General features: G+C 46.0%; 1 protein-coding gene across 1 annotated transcript in view; it reads right to left on the bottom strand.

Annotated features, from left to right (window-relative positions):
• PSTPIP2 (proline-serine-threonine phosphatase interacting protein 2) overlaps positions 1–21,328 on the bottom strand; it is a 44,573-nt gene that overhangs the window by 1,708 nt on the left and 21,537 nt on the right. Inside the window, exons 5-14 of the mRNA XM_075268728.1 lie at positions 20,717–20,823; positions 14,838–14,900; positions 11,048–11,149; positions 9,236–9,281; positions 8,573–8,652; positions 4,649–4,747; positions 4,371–4,467; positions 3,771–3,828; positions 3,487–3,521; positions 918–972 (exon numbers count right to left, since the gene is read on the bottom strand). Of these exons, the coding sequence (XP_075124829.1) occupies positions 926–972; positions 3,487–3,521; positions 3,771–3,828; positions 4,371–4,467; positions 4,649–4,747; positions 8,573–8,652; positions 9,236–9,281; positions 11,048–11,149; positions 14,838–14,900; positions 20,717–20,823 (734 nt within the window). The 3' untranslated portion in view covers positions 918–925. The remainder of the gene's footprint in view (positions 1–917; positions 973–3,486; positions 3,522–3,770; positions 3,829–4,370; positions 4,468–4,648; positions 4,748–8,572; positions 8,653–9,235; positions 9,282–11,047; positions 11,150–14,837; positions 14,901–20,716; positions 20,824–21,328) is intronic.

Below are 21,328 nucleotides of genomic sequence, written 5' to 3'. Positions count from 1 at the left end.
CTAATCCGGAGTGGAGTGCTGCGACTGGATGCCGATGCACTGCACCAGTATCCAGGTGCAGCTAACAGTTTTTTGGTCCGGAATCTGAGGCGGCCTCCACGTCAACTTCCAGACCAAAAAACCCCATGTGAACTCAGCCTTAGAGACATTGCTCTTAAAGGTTACTTTGCACCCATCCACAGGATGAGGAATATATCATGTCAAACCATTGGGGTCGGACCAGAGTGGCCGTCAACGATCAGGAGAATGGAGGACCAAATGTTCTGCACGTTTCCTCCTGGAATACTTGCATGAGCAGCGCTCCATTCATTGCTATGCCAGGACTTCCAGCAGCCCCATAGCAATAAATAGAGCGCTGGTCATGCAAGTTCACTGGCGCTTCATTCACAAGGCAGCGGCATGGGAGGACATGCTGGAAGAAACTCCGGAGTGCTGGGGGACCAAACAGCGGGCCTGGGACACTGAAGTGCCAGGAGTAGGTGAGTATGGGTTTGTTTTTTATTTTATTTTTTTATTTTTCCTGGACAACCCCTTTAAGGCTGCGGAAATGCAGCTTTTTTTTTGTTGCCTTTTTTTTTAAGCCAAAGCCAAAAATTTTAGAAGTATAAGAGCTTCCTATGTACCTCTGATTACTTCTGTAAGATTTGGCTCGTAAAGCTTCAACAAGATTGGAAACAAAAAGTGCTGCGTTTCCGCAACGTGGAGCCTCAGCCTTCATCTCAGTCCATTAGGCAGAGGTAAAGTTAGCAATAAAAATATCAACACCAGCATATAATAATAAAATTTTACTTTTAATCATCCAAAGATTAGAATAAACATAGTTACAAAACCATGGGTACAGTGGTCAAAAACGCTACGCGTTTCAGGACAAAAAAAAACGTCCCTTATTCATGGCATATATAACACAAGATACTCACATCCACCGCTACTGATACACATGGAACTCATTCACCGTTGCATACGCTGGATCATCTAAAAATAAGGAAGAACACAAAAAATTAACCCCAAACCTGTATTGTGGTCAGAAGCTGTTACATTCTATACACTGGGATCAAGCAAAATGGCTGCCTTTAACCCCCTCAAGGCTTTTGACTCAGCTTTCCCAGTGCCCTAAATAAGAAATCTGCCCGGTTATGCAATAAGGGGATGAAGGATATAATACTGCATAACTAGGCAGATTGGCAGCCCTGGGAAAGCTGGGGGACGAGCCCTGTTGAAACTGTATTTAGACTATCACCCAGCTTTTCCAGGTTCCAAAGGATGTTTTATTGACTTATATTTACAAGTTGCATGAGTTCTTCTAATTAGCTAGGCAAAGTGCAATGAACGTCGACTGGACCACAGCTAGTCCTGAAACCAAGAGACGGCTTCTATTCTATATCACATTTGAAGGGTTTTCTATTTTTGGAGAGCGCCTTGTATGTCCATGTGTCTCTACTGTATATCTATATAGTAGTATTGCTCTGTTAGGTTGGCCATTCATATAACATACAGTGTTGGCCAAAAGTATTGGCACCCCTGCAATTCTGTCAGATAATACTCATTTTCTTCCAGAAAATGATTGCAATCACAAGTTCTTTGGTATTAATATCTTCATTTAATTTGTCTTCAATGGAAAACCACAAAAAAAATTGTCAAAAAGCCAAATTGGATATAATTCCACACTAAACATAAAAAAGGGGGTGGACAAAAGTATTGGCACTGTTTGAAAAATCATGTGATGCTTCTCTAATTTGTGTAATTAACAGCACCTGTTACTTACCTGAGGCACCTAACAGGTGGTGGCAATAACTAAATCACACTTGCAGCCAGTTGAAATGGATTAAAGTTGACTCCACCTCTGTCCTGTGTCCTTGTGTGACCACATTGAGCATGGAGAAAAGAAAGAAGACCAAAGAACTGTCTGAGGACTTGAGAAGCAAAATTGTGAGGAAGCATGAGCAATCTCAAGGCTACAAGTCCATCTCCAAAGACCTGAATGTTCCTGTGTCTACCGTGCGCAGTGTCATCAAGTAGTGTAAAGCCCATGGCACTGTGGCTAACCTCCCTAGATGTGGATGGAAAAGAAAAATTGACGAGAGATTTCAACGCAAGATTGTGCGGATGGTGGATAAAGAACCTCGACTAACATCCAAACAAGTTCAAGCTGCCCTGCAGTCCGAGGGTACAACAGTGTCACCCCGTACTATCCGTCGGCGTCTGAATGATAAGGGACTGTATGGTAGGAGACCCAGGAAGACCCCACTTCTTACCCAGAGACATAAGCCAGGCTGGAGTTTGCCAAAACTTACCTGAGAAAGCCAAAAACATTTTGGAAGAATGTTCTCTGGTCAGATGAGACAAAAGTAGGAAAAGGCCTCAACATAGAGATTACAGGGAAAAAAAGAGGCCTTCAAAGAGAAGACGCCCCCTACAGTCAGACATGGCGGAGGTTCCCTGATGTTTTGGGGTTGCTTTGATGCCTCTGGCACTGGACTGCTTGACCGTGTGCATGGCATTATGAAGTCTGAAGACGACCAACACATTGTGCAGCATAATGTAGGGCCCAGTGTGAGAAAGCGGGGTCTCCCTCAGAGGTCAGGGGTCTTCCAGCAGGACAATGACCCAAAACACACTTCAGGTCAGCACTAGAAAATGGTGGTGAGAGAAAGCCCTGGAGACTTGTAAAGTGGCAGCAATGAGTCCAGCCCTGAATCCCATAGAACAACTGTGGGGGAGGAGAGATCTCTTGGTGGCAGTTTGGAGAAGGCCCCCTTCACATCTCAGGGGGGACCTGGAGCAGTTTGCCAAAGAAGAATGGTCTAAGATTCCAGCAGAGCCTTGTGAGAAACTCATTGCTGGTTAGCGGAAGCGGTTGTGTGCAGTTATTGTGTCTAAAGGTTGTGCTACCAAGTATTAGGCTGAGGGCGCCAATACTTCTGTCCGGCCCATTTTTGGAGTTTTGTGTAAAATGATCAATGATTTGACTTTTTTTTTTCATTCTCTTTTGTGTTTTTTCATTGCAAGCAAAATAAATGAAGATATTATTACCAAAGAATTTGTGCTTGTAATCATTTTCTGGAAGAAACTGAGTATTATCTGACAGAATTGCAGGGGGGCCAATACTTTTGGTCAACAATGTAGCTGTCAGCTGAGTACTCTTTCAGCTGCCTGTGCATATATATGAATGTTTGATCTGGCCGAGTGTACAGGTATACACATAGGAAGAAAGCTTCTGCCATACACCTCTAGTGAAGACTATTTTAACCAAGAGCAAATCATGCCTGCTTAGCTCTGCCAGCATATGCCCTCCCAAACACTAGAAAGTGGGCTGATCCCCCCCCCCCAAATCCAGTGGGTTCAGCTGATATATATGTAATATGTATGACCGGCTTCACTGTGCAATATATTGGCACATTCCATTAAGATAAGAGATAGAATAGAAGAAGGCCAATACTTTGACTATCAAACCGTACCATGCAAATATATGACCTTGTGAGCGCTCACCTGGCACCGTGTTGGGTGTTTGCATTGGAGCTCGCCTGGAAAATACCACAGACACTTAGAACATGCAGGAACATATGAGCAAGAGATGACAGAACATATCGACGCCTGTCTGACACACTATAGCGGGATTAATGGCATTAATGCTGACAGAACAGTGGCACATTTACAGTTAGGGTACCATGTAATGGCATACTGACACTTGGGGTACAGGACACTGATACACATACACTTGGGGTATAGGACGCTGACACTTGGGGTACAGGCGACTACGTTACTCTTCTCACCTTATCACCGGTGTTGCGTTCCTCTGGTTATTATAGAAGTTTTCATAGGGAATGGGAGCTATAACATAAAACACAGGCAGACATGATGTTGTAGACTGAAGTATTTGGGCTGCACCTCTATGATAAACTCTATTCCCATCACTGTGGACACAGAAGACTGACTTTGTCCTCTACATAAATTTGAAGCCTTCTCGAGGCTGAAGCCCCATGTAGTATAGACGCTGCAATATTGCCGCAAAAACTGCAGCAGTATCAGATCAATGTGGGCTTGACACCTGGGACCCACACCGATCAGCCACAGCATTCGGATGAGGAATGCGGCCTTTTTATAGTGTCTGAGCAGCAATAAGGTCATGTGACCAATGAAGGTGAAGTCATAGCCTGTGAATTGGAGGCAGGATTCAGCGGTCCACTACACAGAGAATAGAGCTATGCATCTGCCTCAGTTCTCTGTTATTTCCAGCTGTGAGCAGCTGATCGGTGGGGGTGCCAGGTGCCATGGTCACATCACTGCAATATTGGTGCTATGTGATCAAAGTCACAGTAAAGTCCTACCCATTGCATAGAGCAGATACATGTAAAGGCTTCTTAAAGACATACCTGGAGGTTTATCGCCTGTTCTATGGCCTTCTGTAAAGTGCTCTACATCTTTCTCAATGTTACAGACTTCCAGCACTTTACGGACTTCTTCACACATCTAAAAAGGAAAAGAGTCGCATATTTGGGAGGTAAAACACATATTACTCCAGTTACTTCTCATCGGCCACATGATTTATGAGGGTTTATCACCTTTTTTGACTCCATAGAGATGTTTCTGGGGACTGTCTTGTCTGCACCCTCCATTGTAAACTACAAGCAGGTCTCCAAAATACACTTACCCCATCGATGGCGACACATTGCTGGGACAGCTGGTTCATGTGCGTCCATGTCGCATTCCTGTAATAGTTTATTCTATCCCACTCCTGGTTCTCAAAGAACTGCAAACCAAGAGAAATAATGTTATAATGTCTTCTATCTATCTATCTATCTATCTATCTCATATCTATCCATCCATCCATCTTATCCATCCATCCTATCCATCCATCCATCCTATCCATCCATCCATCCTATACATCCATCCATCCATCCTATACATCCATCCATCCATCCTATACATCCTTCCATCCATCCTATACATCCTTCCATCTATTCATTCATCATATACATCCATCCTTTCCATTCATCTTATACATCCATCCTATCCATCCATCTATTCATTCATCCTATCCATCCATCCTATCCATACATCCATCCTATCCATCCATCCATCCTATCCATCCATCATCCTACACATTCATCCATCCATCCTATACATCCATCCATCCATCCTATACATCCATCCATCCATCCTATACATCCTTCCATCCATCCTATACATCCTTCCATCTATTCATTCATCATATACATCCATCCTTTCCATTCATCTTATACATCCATCCTATCCATCCATCTATTCATTCATCCTATCCATCCATCCTATCCATACATCCATCCTATCCATCCATCCATCCTATCCATCCATCATCCTACACATTCATCCATCCATCCATCCATCCCATACATCCATCCTATCCATTCATCCTATCCATCCATCAATCCATCCTATCCATACATCCATCCTATCCATCCATGCTATACATCCATCCTATACATCCATCCTATACATCCATCCATCATCCTATACATTCATCCATCCATCCATCCATCCTATACATCCATCCATCATCCTATACATTCATCCATCCATCCATCCATCCTATACATCCATCCTATCCATTCATCCAATCCATCCATCCTATAATCCATCCATCCTATACATCCATCTTACACATCCATCCATCCATCCATCCATCCTATACATCCATCCATCATCCTATACATTCATCCATCCATCCATCCTATACATCCATCCCATCCATCTATCCTATACATCCATCCTATCCATTCATCCAATCCATCCATCCTATAATCCATCCATCCTATACATCCATCTTACACATCCATCCATCCATCCTATACATCCATCCATCCTATACATCCATCCTATCCATCTATCCATCCATCCTATACATCCATCCATCCTATACATCCATCCATCATCCTATACATTCATCCATCCATCCATCCTATACATCCATCCTATACAATCATCCTATCCATCCATCCATCCTATGCATCCATCCATCCATTCATCCAATCCATCCATCATCCTATACATCCATCCATCCTATCCATCCATCCTATCCATCCATCCATCCTATAATCCATCCATCCATCCTATACATCCATCTTACACATCCATCCATCCATCCATCCTATACATCCATCCACCCTATACATCCATCCTATCCATCTATCCATCCATCCTATACATCCATCCATCCTATACATCCATCCATCATCCTATACATTCATCCATCCATCCATCCATCCATCCTATACAATCATCCTATCCATCCATCCATCCTATGCATCCATCCATTCATCCAATCCATCCATCCATCATCTTATACATCCATCCATCCTATAATCCATCCATCCATCCTATACATCCATCTTACACATCCATCCATCCATCCTATACATCCATCCATCCTATACATCCATCCTATCCATCTATCCATCCATCCTATACATCCATCCATCCTATACATCCATCTTATACATCCATCCATCATCCTATACATTCATCCATCCATCCATCCATCCTATACATCCATCCTATCCATCCATCCTATACATCCATCCTATACATCCATCCATCATCCTATACATTCATCCATCCATCCATCCATCCATCCTATACATCCATCCATCATCCTATACATTCATCCATCCATCCATCCTATACATCCATCCTATCCATTCATCCAATCCATCCATCCTATACATCCATCTTACACATCCATTCATCCATCCTATACATCCATCCTATACATCCATCCATCATCCTATACATTCATCCATCCATCCATCCTATACATCCATCCTATACATCCATCCAATCCATCCATCCTATAATCCATCCATCCTATACATCCATCTTACACATCCATCCATCCATCCTATACATCCATCCATCCTATACATCCATCTTACACATCCATCCATCCATCCTATACATCCATCCACCCTATACATCCATCCTATCCATCTATCCATCCATCCTATACATCCATCCATCCATCATCCTATACATTCATCCATCCATCCATCCTATACAATCATCCTATCCATCCATCCATCCTATGCATCCATCCATTCATCCAATCCATCCATCCATCATCTACATCCATCCTATCCATGTATCCATCCATCCTATACATCCATCCATCCTATACATCCATCCTATACATCCATCCATCATCCTATACATTCATCCATCCATCCATCCTATACATCCATCCTATCCATCCATCCTATCCATCCATCCTATACATCCATCCTATACATCCATCCATCATCCTATACATTCATCCATCCATCCATCCATCCATCCTATACATCCATCCATCATCCTATACATTCATCCATCCATCCATCCTATACATCCATCCTATCCATTCATCCAATCCATCCATCCTATAATCCATCCATCCTATACATCCATCTTACACATCCATCCATCCATCCTATACATCCATCCTATACATCCATCCATCATCCTATACATTCATCCATCCATCCATCCTATACATCCATCCTATACATCCATCCCATCCATCTATCCTATACATCCATCCTATCCATTCATCCAATCCATCCATCCTATAATCCATCCATCCTATACATCCATCTTACACATCCATCCATCCTATACATCCATCCATCCTATACATCCATCTTACACATCCATCCATCCATCCATCCTATACATCCATCCACCCTATACATCCATCCTATCCATCTATCCATCCATCCTATACATCCATCCATCCTATCCATCCATCCATCATCCTATACATTCATCCATCCATCCATCCATCCTATACAATCATCCTATCCATCCATCCATCCTATGCATCCATCCATTCATCCAATCCATCCATCCATCATCTTATACATCCATCCATCCTATAATCCATCCATCCATCCTATACATCCATCTTACACATCCATCCATCCATCCTATACATCCATCCTATACATCCATCCATCATCCTATACATTCATCCATCCATCCATCCATCCATCCTATACATCCATCCTATACAATCATCCTATACATTCATCCATCCATCCATCCATCCATCCTATACAATCATCCCATCCATCCATCCTATGCATCCATCCATTCATCCAATCCATCCATCCATCATCTTATACATCCATCCATCCTATAATCCATCCATCCATCCTATACATCCATCTTACACATCCATCCATCCATCCTATACATCCATCCATCCTATACATCCATCCATCCTATACATCCATCCTATACATCCATCCATCATCCTATACATTCATCCATCCATCCATCCATCCATCCTATCCATCCATCCTATACAATCATCCTATCCATCCATCCATCCTATGCATCCATCCATTCATCCAATCCATTCATCCATCATCTTATACATCCATCCATCCTATACATCCATCTATCCATCCATTCATCCTATACATTAGATAAATGCGATCCAAATATCAGCAGCCATTTAATGTATATGGTGATGTCTTGATTTTTTTTTCCTGCAGCCTATAAATGTGAACATGTCCTTAAACCTGGTGTATCAGAATTACCAGTGGTGCCATCTTACCACACAGGCCATAATATGCTCCTTCTGCCATTCTTCTCGCACTTTATCCAGCAGGCTGACATTTTGCTGGTAGGTTTTATCTGGAAAAAAAGAATAAGACGGCAACTTTATCATCAATCCCATGATTACCTAAAGGGTCAGAAGGTCTACATGTCAAGACCTGGGCCCTGAGCTTCATAAGTCAATGCAGAATAGCAAAGGTCCCACCACTTTTTTTTTTACGGGGGGAGCCCAGAGCAGAGGTGAACATGGGAACAAATCTTTCACCAAGAAGCCTCTCCTTTCTCCAGTAATCTAAGGACATGATTATAGGGGGCACAGGAGGTGGTGTGAGGTGTGACACTACAGCCCCACCATGTTACAAGTCTGGCCTTAGCTGATTTCACATCTGCGTCAAAGTCTCCGTTGCAGTGACCACTGAAAAAAAGTGCTGCGAGTCCCTCCCTTAGTCCGGCGGCTTCAGTTTACCAGAACAGACTCCTGACGGAACCCTTTATAGTCAAAGGCGTCCATCGGGCACACTTGTTGTCTGCTGTTTTATTGGTCCGTGTGTCCATTGTTCTGGTCCTCCGACAGACCAGAACAACGGACACTGTGGCACAGATGTGAACACAGCGGAACATGGGTGCAGACCCTAAATAGAATAACTAAACAACGACCTACCGGCATCTTCCGCCGTCACCTTTGAATGCGCCAGTTTTGCATAAATCTGTTTTGGATAAGAAGAAATACGTTTATCATAAAAGGAAGTAAGAAGAGTCCCGGCCCTAAAATACTTTTTTTTATGCGTTTTTTTGAGCCAAAGCCAGGAGTGGATTGTGCAGAAAGGGGAACTATAAAAACTTCCTATATATTTCCATTGTTGACCTCTCCTAAGGACAGATCAATAATAGCAATTAACCCTTTTTATGCTGACCATATTCATTAGCGCTATATGGGCCAGACTTAGGCCTCATGCACACAACCATGTAGTGCATCCATGTCATCTATGGTTTTCACTGACCCATACATTGAAATGAATGGGCAGAGCAGCCAATAAGGACAAGTATAGGACCTGCTCCATATTTTGGTGACTCACTAAAGTTGCCGCTGTGTGTATGGGGCTTTATAAATAAATGGGTCCGTATTTTATCTGTTTACTGTGGATGGAGCCTTATAGTCATGGCAGGTTTGTTGCAGATATTTCATGTGACTGTCTAATTCATGGACGTCTATTCACATGCTGCAGAAACAACCCCAACAGATTTACAGCCACACAAATTTCTGCAACAATCTTCTGCATGTCTCTACCTCCGGAAAACTGGATGTTATTATATACTAGCAATACCCGCGACTTCGTCCGCGACCCCCTCCCTCTTTGCGCGACCCATCTGCAGCGTGGCTCTGGCCCCTCCCCTATTGCCTTGTGGCTGCCGCTATCCCGGTCTCTTTTTTCTCCCCCTGCCGCAAAACCCTGGCTCCCCCCTTCCCCCCCTGACACCCCGGCCTCCCCTCCCACTTCCCCTGCCCCGCTTGTACCTGCGACCCCAAGCTCCTCACCTCCGCCACCCCAGTCTCCCTTTTCTCCCCCTGCCGCGAAACCCTGGCTCCCCCCTTCCCCCCGGCCTCCCCTCCCACTTCCCCTGCCCCACCTGTACCCGCGACCCCATGCTCCTCACCCCGCCACCCCAGTCTCCCCCCCCCCCGACTCGTACCGCAACTGCGGCCTGCCCCTCCCCATGCCTCCCAGCCGCGCCCCTGGTGCCCCCCCAAACCCCACTCCCCCGGCTACCCCCCCACCACCACCATCGTGCCCCTGGCTACCCCCCCCTTCACCGCGACCCCGGGCCCTTCGGCGACCCCGGTCTCCCCCTCCTCTCCCCCCCCCCCCCACTGCCGCAACCCCCGCTTCACCCCCCACTTCCCCTGACACAACCCCAGCTTGCTGACTGTGCTGCTCAGACGGTGCCTTGAGGAGGTATGTGGCAGTTACCGCCGGTCACCGGCCTCCTCCGAAGCCGGCATGTTTGGGAGCCCGCATATGTGACGCCATGTTGCTCGTGTCGCACGGCGCCCCGGGTGAGCAGCTATGGCTCCGCTCCCTGTATCGGCCACACCAATCCCAGATTGACGTGTAGGGTCGGTGGCCAGTCTGCGACCCCACAGCACCGCCCCCTCCGTCGCATGGTCCAATGGGATAACAGCGCGCATGGCTGCGATGACGTCATCGCAGGTCCTTCAGCCTCCGCCGGCCAAGCTTTCGGGGCTCTTGGTTGGAAAACCTGGCATCTGACGGTGATGTTAATGCGCCTATCCTTCTTTCCAGGTGCCATTGGAGGTATGTGGCAAATTTCACTGTAATCCATTGGGGCACTTCGGCGTGATTCGGGAACAAACATACAAACATACAAACCCACAAACATTCATAATATTAGTAGGACTATGACCCTGGCATGTGCACACGACTTACAGCTACAGTATCTGTGCCACCATTACCTTGTCCTGTTGCTTTTGGTTCATGTTGTTTTTGTTGCAGCGAGAGACGTTCAGCTCAGCGTCGTCCTTCTCCCGACACCTCTGCTCATAGGTCTTCTTACTCTGATGGGGTGAACAGAGAGTGTGAGATCAGTTTACAGTACTGACATAAATGGGGGAGGGGTGGGTTGCTACTGATAGAAACTGGTGCAAAGAAAAAAAGGTAGTATTATCCATACAAACATTAACATGACAGACAACAGTTGCATTAAAATATAGAGCTATAGACTGCTAATAAACTAAGAAGACAATCACGCTGTTATCTTGTAAGTCTGTTGTTCTCATCCGTCATAAGAGCTGAGCAACAGGCTGAAAAGCTGAGAGAATGACCAATGCAGAAGGAGCGTACTCCATCTGCAACATCCTGTCGGCTATTCAGCCCATTGCTCTGATTTTATGATGGATTAAAGGGGTTGTCCCATCACAAGGATCCTGCCTATACTGCTTGTTAATGTGGATGTAAGACTTTTCCTAAATACACTGCTTCAGCAAAACTGCTTTGTTTGTCCACTATCTTACTTTATTCAATTCTTTGTTGACACAGCCCTTGACTTATCTGCTCAAAAGTCAAGTGATGTATCTGCTGCTCTCAGGGGGGAGGGAGGAGGGGCTAAGTGCAGGGAGCGAGCCTGTGTTTCTAGCTATTCCTGTGTCTGCACCACGTGACCTAGCTTCCTGCTATCAGATAGGGGAGAGGAGCTGCTTTCATTTCTGAACTCGTCTTCTGTTCCCCCAGTTATCAGGCTAGCTAATTCAATTGTGTTCATTATGGCAGTCTCTGTATGTAACACAGAATGGAGTTGCTCCTGCCTGTACTTCATAGTCCAATATTGTGCATATAGTGTTGTTTGAGGACCTTTGATGACATCACAGGCCCTTCAGCTGCCCCATAGGATCACGCTATGCGGTGGGCGGAGCTACACGCTAATTTGGGGCAGAGCTAAACGGCAGGTTGCATATGAAACCCCTCCCACCAAATGACGCAAGAAACCAGGAAGAAAGAAGATTGTACAGCCGTAAAGACTGGTGAGTATGCGACGTGGGAATACCCCTTTAATTTATTCACTTCATTGTTTACACTCTGTTTCTATGGCCCTTGGGATTATCTGATCATTTGTCATGTGATGTAGCTGCCTTCTCTCAGGGGGGAGGGAGGGGCTGGGAGCAGCTCTGAGCTGTTTGTGTCCAATAAGTAGCGGAGCTTCTCAGATAGGGGAGGTGAGAGCTCCGGGATTTCTGAGCTCTTATCAGTCGGTTTAATTGGATTTGGCTGATAAGGGCTGAGATAGGGAGTCCGTTACCTCTGTATGTAATGCAAACTGACTCAAATCCAGCTCTGCTACATCAGCTTCACACTGTGGTAATTCATTTACAACCAATCCCATGCAAGTGAAACCCCGCCCACCAATGTGCCAAGAAAAGCAGGAAGTGAAGAGAGCACAACAGCCTGCAGGTTAGTGAACAAGCGTCATAGGAATACCCCTTTAAACAACAGACTTATCGCGCCAGTGTAAATTTACCCTAAAGGACAGTTTAGATGTGGCAAACTGAAAAGGTACTGCAGGTTCTCTGGCGGATCAGTTGTGAAATCTGCATCAGGATCAAGCAGGAAACTTATTTTTTTAGCGTCCTGCTCTATTTTTTCTGCGCCAGATTCTGCCAAGTGAACATAGCCTAAGACGGGTCTTAACTACTGTACATAGCATAATATAACTTAAAGGGGAGGTTCATTGCTTATTATAGAAAACTGGGGAGGTCGCTTTCGAAAAGAGGTCATCGAGGAGTGATCTGAACACTCGCATGTCTGCCAAATATTCCAAGTGTGGCCTTTGGGACGCTTGAGAAAAATTTCCAGGACTTGGGAAGTGGTGAACCCCAGGGGGGAGTAGGGATGGGCCGGGGCCATCCAGGGCTTCTCAATTTCCATCCAGCCTGGAATATAACACAGACGGGTGGAACTTTGGTGCAAAATACTGGACTAAAGAAAGCCAAGCAGTGGTATAAGGTAAAATGTCTGCATATCTAGTGTGCACCAGTGTGACAGTTTTAGTGCAGTTTTTGGCCTACAAGAACAGGTACACACCCAGTACTTATGGGGCGTCTGCGTCATGTCCACTCTTTGTCGTCGTCAATGAGCCACCATTGATGGAAGTGTGCGTGACTACTGTAGATTGCTAGACAGTAGGATGTGTGCCCAGAACGTCTTCATGTTATTATTGGTATGTTGCCACAGTAAATACAACATACTAAAGGATTACTATGCAAAGGGAGCTCCTATATGTTACCCATTCCATACTGTGTGGACTTTCTGCTGTTTCTCAATCAGGCATTGGGGGCGGGGGCACTAACATGGTCAAGGGCAGATAAACATCGGTAGAGGGCAGACAAATAATGAACAGAACTGCTACAATAGGTCTCAGATAACTGTGCCTTAAAATAATAGCACCCATGGGTGTTTTTTTTTCTTTTTTTTTTAAACTCACAACTTTCAAAGGACTGAACGAGGGACAAGTCTGTGGCATGAGCAGTGTACCGTGGTGAATACAGACATCGTAAGCCATGCCATCAACCCTGCCCATGCCTCCTTTGGTCCCACCCATTCTTAACCATGCAACCACAAAGTATCAAGTCCTAGAGGCCCCAAGACAGTATAATACACCCTTCATGGTGGTCCCCATATTATAATGCCCCCCTCATTATGGTCACCATAATATAATACCTCACTCATCATGGAGCTCATTGTATAATGCCCCCCTCATTGTGGCCTCCACAGTAAAATACCCCTCAATGTAGCCTTCACAATATAATGTCCCTCTCATTGTGGCCTCTACAGTATAATGCCCCCCTCATTGTGGCCTCCACAGTATAATGCCCTCCTCATTGTAGCCTTCACAATATAATGTCCCTCTCATTATGGTCCTCATAAAATAATGACCCCGCATCTTGGACCTCATTGTATAATGCCCCCCCCCCCCATTGTGGCCTCCACAGTATAATGCCCCCCTTTATTGTTGCCTCCACAGTATAATGCCCTCCTCATTGTGGCCTCCAAAGTATAATGATCCCCTTCATTGTTGCCTCCACAGTATAATGCCCCCTCATTGTAGTCTCCACAGTATAATGCCCCCTCATTGTAGCCTTCACAGTATAATGTCCCTCTCATTATGGTCCTCATAATATAATTCCCCACGCATCTTCGACACCATTGTATAATGCCCCCCCCCCATTGTGGCCTCCACAGTATAATGCCCCCCTACATTGTTTCCTCCACAGTATAATGCCCTCCTCATCGTGGCCTCCAAAGTATAATGCCCCCTCATTGTAGTCTCCACAGTATAATGTCCCCTCATTGTTGCCTCCACAGTATAATGCCCCCTCATTGTAGTCTCCACAGTATAATGCCCCCTCATTGTTGCCTCCACAGTATAATGCCCCCTCATTGTAGTCTCCACAGTATAATGTCCCTCTCATTGTAGCCTCCACAGTGCGGCCCCACAGAATAATAATAATAATATTTACTGCACTCCGGTCTCCGGCATAGCTATATGGGGTATAGGAGGTGGGATTTCTGTACTCTGCTATATTTGTAGTCCCCTATACATTTAGTGAAGCAGTAATGAACGCGTTTGACCCCTCCATTCAAAGTCTTATGAGAGTGGGACTCAGGACACCCGTTGCAATGATCAGTTCAATGGCGGTGGTCTGAGACCACCATATGACCGAGGTATCATGAATAAAGTTCTATACTTACATCCACAGTCCTCTTATATTGAAGCAGGCGCTGCTTATGAATGCTGTCCATGGAGGCTTCTATCTGCAAAGAATAATTGATGGATTACACATGTAGCTATGTCTTATAATAAGAGGTTAATTTCATCATTATTATTTGTCTTACTTACTTTGCTTATCATAGACCTAATATTTGCCTATGTATTTGTTTGATGTCCTTATGCTTTACACAGAAACAGCTCTACTTCTTGCTTCCTTTATTAAAGAAGAACTCCAGTAAGAAAAAAAAAAGAAATACAAATACATACCCATCATCCCCGTCAGCCATTGGAAAATAAGCCAGTGCATAGTGTAATTTTAGTGAATAACACTGACAGCTGTATGGTGAAGTTATGTGCTTCCCTCTGGAGCACTAACCTCGTCTCTGCTGTTTTCTTGCACATAGTGTCTCCTGTACGAACAGGAGACCAAAGACGACAAGTCTATCAGAGCCTCAATCTGACTCCCATAGACCTGGATTGTAGGTCTGACCTCCTGTTTATACGGGAAACCTTGTACATGAGGAGACCAGTGCTTGGGAGAGGAGCACATAACCTCACAATAAAGCTGTGGGTAAGTAATTTACTATCATTACACTATCAGTAGCAAAGAACACAGCAGGACACTGAAAAAATAAGCGTCCTACTTGATTTTAGCTGCGGATTCTGCGGCTTGAGAGTCTCCATTGACTAGATATGTTCATTTGGGCCTAATCAATGACGGATACATCTTAGGGAGCCACCTAAGATTCCTCTTCATTTTCCGCTGTGTACACTCGTCTTAGAGAGAATTTGTGGCAATTCAATGTAATGCCCTCCGATGTGCAAAAAAGGCTGTCTCACTCATTAAGGCCCCATTCACAAGGGCGGATTTTGGCACCGAGAGTGACATGGGGAGCCACGTCACTCTCGGGCCAAAATCCGCCTGCCACGACTGTCGCGGCTTCCGACAGTCACGGCTTCTCCCTCCGGAGCAGGCTCAAATGAATGGGCCGACTCCGGAGGTTGCTGCCATGAGGCGGACGCCACGGCTCGTTGATTCCGCCTGAAGAACATGCCACTAGAGGAAAAAAGAACGCTAGCGGTCTCCATAGGCCACCATTGTGAGGGGGCAGATTATGACGTGGATTCCGCGCCATAATCTGCCCCCTCTGTGCCTATGTGAACGGACCCTTAGATGGCCATCAGTCAAAGAGAAACCCCATCAGACTGATGTGGTTTAGACTACGTCTTTCCATACATATAGACATAGAACTTCAGGTCTGACAAGGCCTTATAATGAGATCTCACCTCCTTTCACACCTCTAGTGCCAAATGTGTTAAGTACAAACCGCCATGAATACAAAAGTTAAAAACAGCACAAGAGCAAACAAAGACCATAATAGGATATCACACAGTATAAAAATAACCGCAGCAATGATCACATGTATAGTGGAGTTGGTCTATAATATCTAACATAAGGATTCAATAGGTTTCCTTATTATAGAGAGTCCTTCTCTCGTACAACACTGTAAGGCCGGGTTCACACGATGTCTTTTGGCACGTAATGGGCCACGTAGACGCCGCGTGAGCTTTTGCGGGCCGTATACGCTCCCATTGTTTTCCATGGGAGCCGGTACTGTATACGTGGCGCTATTTTGTGGCCGCCGCAAAATCACGGCCGCAAAATAGCACCGCGTATACGGTACCAGCTCCCTTTGAAAACAATGGGAGCGTATACGGCCCGCAAAAGCTCCTGCAGCGTCTACGTGGCACATTACGTGCCAAAAGACATCGTGTGAACCCGGCCTAAGGCTCCGTTCACTTCACTGGCATCCAGGCGCGGCTAGCCGTTTTTTGAGGCGGCCTCCGCGTCAAAATCCTGACCAAAAACCCCGTCTGCACCCGGCCTAAAGTGGCAATGAGAATCCCTGCAGAGGTTGCCTAAATGGTGCATCTACCCCTGCTGTGGCCTCTCCCATTTAATCACTTCAATGAGATATAGGAGATCCTCAAGAACAGGAATAGATTCCGATAAGGCGAAGAACTAGAGTGTGCAGAATCACTGATCAAAAAGTCTAAAAGCCAGGCCATGTATGTAACCCATTGGGGCACGCTTAGGGCCACAATCTACTGACCAAACTGGAGAGCTGCTACAATATTGGCTGTCCCTATGGAAGGCCCAACTCATCTCTGAAATACAATTCTCTAAGGAAAACCGATGGTGCCCCTGCAGAGGGATTATCCAAGCTCAACCAGCCCTAAAACAGTCTGAAAAGTGATGGACGTTTTTAAAGGGACACTCCAGGACTATGATACGATTGCTGCAGCCTCTTCATGACTTGCCGGGTACACTGCAGTACAACTGTATAGTGGCTGCGCTTGCTAATGCAGCTCTTCCCCATTCACCTGAATGAGACTGAGCTGCAGCATGGCCGTGCAACCAATGGATATGACGTCACTGGCCTGAAGAGGAAGTGGAGCTCAAAATCCAAAATCCCAGACAACCCCACTTCCTGATCAGAATACACACCCCACCCTCTCTTATAAGCCTATGTAATTGCTTTGTTAGGTTTCAGTTCATTGGTTTCACGATTGTGGTATCTATCACATCAACGTGCCCAAATGGGACATATGGAAAGGGCCGTCTGTAGTACTGAGCGCCACGACGGAGCTACTGTAAACTGACCCCCAAGGCTACAACTACTCTGCGACTTCATGTCACATGACCAAAGATTACTGGGTTGCCCTGTGACTACTTCACTAACGTTAGTGAATAGAGTCGCAATTCGACCCTTGATGTGGACTCCTGAAGGAGTTTCAGGGCCAACCAGTGATCTTTGGTCACACAATATGAGATCCATTACCATCTATGATCTTGTTTGTCCTTGTCACTAGGTCCACTTTTTTTTTTATGTAGATTGTGAGCCCCACATAGGGCTCACAATGTCCATTTTTCCTTATCAGTATGTCTTTGGAGTATGGGATGGAAATCCACACAAACACGGGGAGAACATACAAACTCCTTGCAGATGTTTTTTTGCCCTTGGCGGGATTCGAACCCAGGACTCCAGCGCTGCAAGGCTGCAGTGCCAACCACTGAGCCACCGTGTGGCCACTAGTCCTACTTCTTGTAAAGCAAATTTCTCTTATAGGAATTCCCATGGGCCACCGATGAGGTTTCTCTATGACACATCAGATCGTTCCTCAGCAGTATTACATGAACTTGAGGAAGTTTTTTTCTTGTGACAAATTGTTCACATGCTTCTTATCTGTATCTTGATATGAGTAGCAGAACTGTATAGTTCCCCATTGTCATCTGACTTTCTGAGAGCTGAGATTGTGAATTGGTCACACTAAGATATTGTAGGGTAAAAGAGGAAACCAAGCGGCGTCCCTATACGCCATAGACCACCATGTTGTCTCTTTCTAATACCCCAGCAGCTTTAAGGGGTTCAGTACATCAGTCACCTCAATCCTTACTCAGGGACATTTCTAATATACAATCCATAAGACTAAATGATATCTTATCTGCAGTGGCGTAACTAAAGTCTTGTGGGCCCCGCTGCAATCTCTTGTACGGGGCCCCCTACCTAATCCCTACTGTGAATTCTTGATTATGATGGTTACGGGGATAAGGAGTTTAATCCACCTCAGTGTGGTTAGGGAAATCTGTGGGGCTCCTTGGCCTATGGGCCAGTTGGAAGCTGCAATCTCAATACTGATGCCAGGGCTTATGGGCCCCGATGCGACTGCACCCTCTGCACCCCCTCAAGTTACACCCCTGCTTATCTGCCAACACAACCCGATCACTGGATCAGATACTACAGTTTTATTATACCCTATACATAGAACAATACAGCCCCCAACATAACCCAACCACTGGATATGACATTAATACAACTCTACTAAACTGTACCCCAGGGGTTCGAAACCTGGTGCTCATGGGCCACATGAGACTGGTTTGACAGAACCGGGGGCCAATAGCACCCCTGACCTGGTTCTAAAACTTTCCGACTTTGAAGTCTGCATGCAACATTAAAGTGAATTTGTCATGGAAATTTACCCACTGAACTACCACTGCCACATAATACTATGGAGCCAATCCATTATATCTCCCTTTTTTTTTTTTTTTTTTTAAATTTCACCCATGTTTCTCCTCCAGCATATGAGCTGCTTGACGTCACAGTTCTAACACCGCTTCCATACACTTTTGCTGATACCTCCTCCTGTCACCTTTCCTTTCGCAGCTTCAGTGTAGATACTTACCTCTCTTTTCCCTAGCATTTCCCGCTCTCATCCCTTCCTTCAGATGCACTCCTGTAAAGTATCTGCCCCGCAGCAGGGGAAGAGAGCATGCCCAGGAGCAGTGAGGTACTGGGGGTCACAAAACTATATGGGGCCACTGCTGGCGGGACATTAAACTGTGCAGGTCCACAGCCAAGAGACATTAAACTGTGCAGGTCCACAGCCAAGAGACATTAAACTGTGTGGGGCCACTACTGGGGTACATGAGACTGTGTGGGACCACTACTGGGGTACATGAGACTGTGTGGAGCCACTACTGGGGTACATGAGACTGTGTGGGACCACTACTGGGGTACATGAGACTGTTTGGAGCCACTACTGGGGTACATGAGACTGTGAGGGACCACTACTGGGGTACATGAGACTGTGTGGGACCACTACTGGGGTACATGAGACTGTGTGGGACCACTACTGGGGTACATGAGACTGTGTGGGACCACTACTAGGGTACATGAGACTATGTGGAGTCACTACTGGGGTACATGAGACTATGTGGAGTCACTACTGGGGTACATGAGACTGTGTGGGGCCACTGCTGGGGTACATGAGACTGTGTGGGACCACTACTAGGGTACATGAGACTGTGTGGGGCCACTACTGGGGTACATGAGACTGTGTGGGGCCACTACTGGGGTACATGAGACTGTGTGGGGCCACTACTGGGGTACATGAGACTGTGTGGGACCACTACTGGGGTACATGAGACTGTGTGGGACCACTACTGGGGTACATGAGACTGTGTGGGACCACTACTGGGGTACATGAGACTGTGTGGGACCACTACTAGGGTACATGAGACTGTGTGGGGCCACTACTGGGGTACATGAGACTGTGTGGGGCCACTACTGGGTTACATGAGACTGTGTGGGACCACTACTGGGGTACATGAGACTGTGTGGGACCACTACTGGGGTACATGAGACTGTGTGGGACCACTACTGGGGTACATGAGACTGTGTGGGACCACTACTAGGGTACATGAGACTGTGTGGGACCACTACTAGGGTACATGAGACTGTGTGGGACCACTACTGGGGTACATGAGACTGTGTGGGACCACTACTAGGGTACATGAGACTGTGTGGGGCCACTACTGGGGTACATGAGACTGTGTGGGGCCACTACTGGGGTACATGAGACTGTGTGGGACCACTACTGGGGTACATGAGACTGTGTGGGACCACTACTGGGGTACATGAGACTGTGTGGGACCACTACTGGGGTACATGAGACTGTGTGGGACCACTACTAGGGTACATGAGACTGTGTGGGGCCACTACTGGGGTACATGAGACTGTGTGGGGCCACTACTGGGTTACATGAGACTGTGTGGGACCACTACTGGGGTACATGAGACTGTGTGGGACCACTACTGGGGTACATGAGACTGTGTGGGACCACTACTAGGGTACATGAGACTGTGTGGGGCCACTACTGGGGTACATGAGACTGTGTGGGGCCACTACTGGGGTACATGAGACTGTGTGGGACCACTCCTCTATTAATATCACCATACACTATACATAAAAGTGACCAGCATATGTGAGAATCGATTTGGACAGTGATTTTGTTTTACCTTCTTACGCTCCGCTCTCTGCCGCTCCCTGAACTCCTCCATCCTCTTGGCTTCTTCTCGTAGAGTCTGAGCCAGCTGAATGTGACTCTGACCAATGTTGTCAATCTCTGCCAAAAAAAACATTTAATTACAGAAGACAGAAAAGTGACGGCCCTGAACCAGTCTTGTTACATCTCAGCGTTAATCCAATTATCATCTATCAAGTCATTCTGAACCACGCATGGAAATCTCAGAAGGAGTAACTTGTTGTGATGGAACTCCTGACCCATGAACTTCATGTAACGTGTAGGTTGTTATCATTGACCTGAGAGAAACATGCTGGACGGTCTAAGAAGGTAAGAGTGGCCCAAAGGGGGTGCTGGTTTTCATTAAAGAGACCCTACAGGACTATGGAGACTTATCAACACTTCTGCTATGATGGGTCTGTAAGCCTTGGAAATCGGGCATCACTGCTCCCCTTCACTCTTCTTCTTTACTTGGATCCTATTTTGTCTCACAATACAACTAAAGTATAAAAACAAATAATTCTTTGTCTTCCAGGAGCTCAGTCACATCCCTCCTCCTCCTCAGAGTCCTGTGTATGGCTGGAAGACAATTCTCTGCAGCAGGAGC

Source organism: Leptodactylus fuscus, chromosome 1 (genome assembly GCF_031893055.1).
Source record: "Leptodactylus fuscus isolate aLepFus1 chromosome 1, aLepFus1.hap2, whole genome shotgun sequence".
NCBI classification, from domain to species: domain Eukaryota; kingdom Metazoa; phylum Chordata; class Amphibia; order Anura; family Leptodactylidae; genus Leptodactylus; species Leptodactylus fuscus.
The sequence above is the reverse complement of the archived record's forward strand: the minus strand, read 5'-3'. Positions and strand labels throughout refer to the sequence as shown.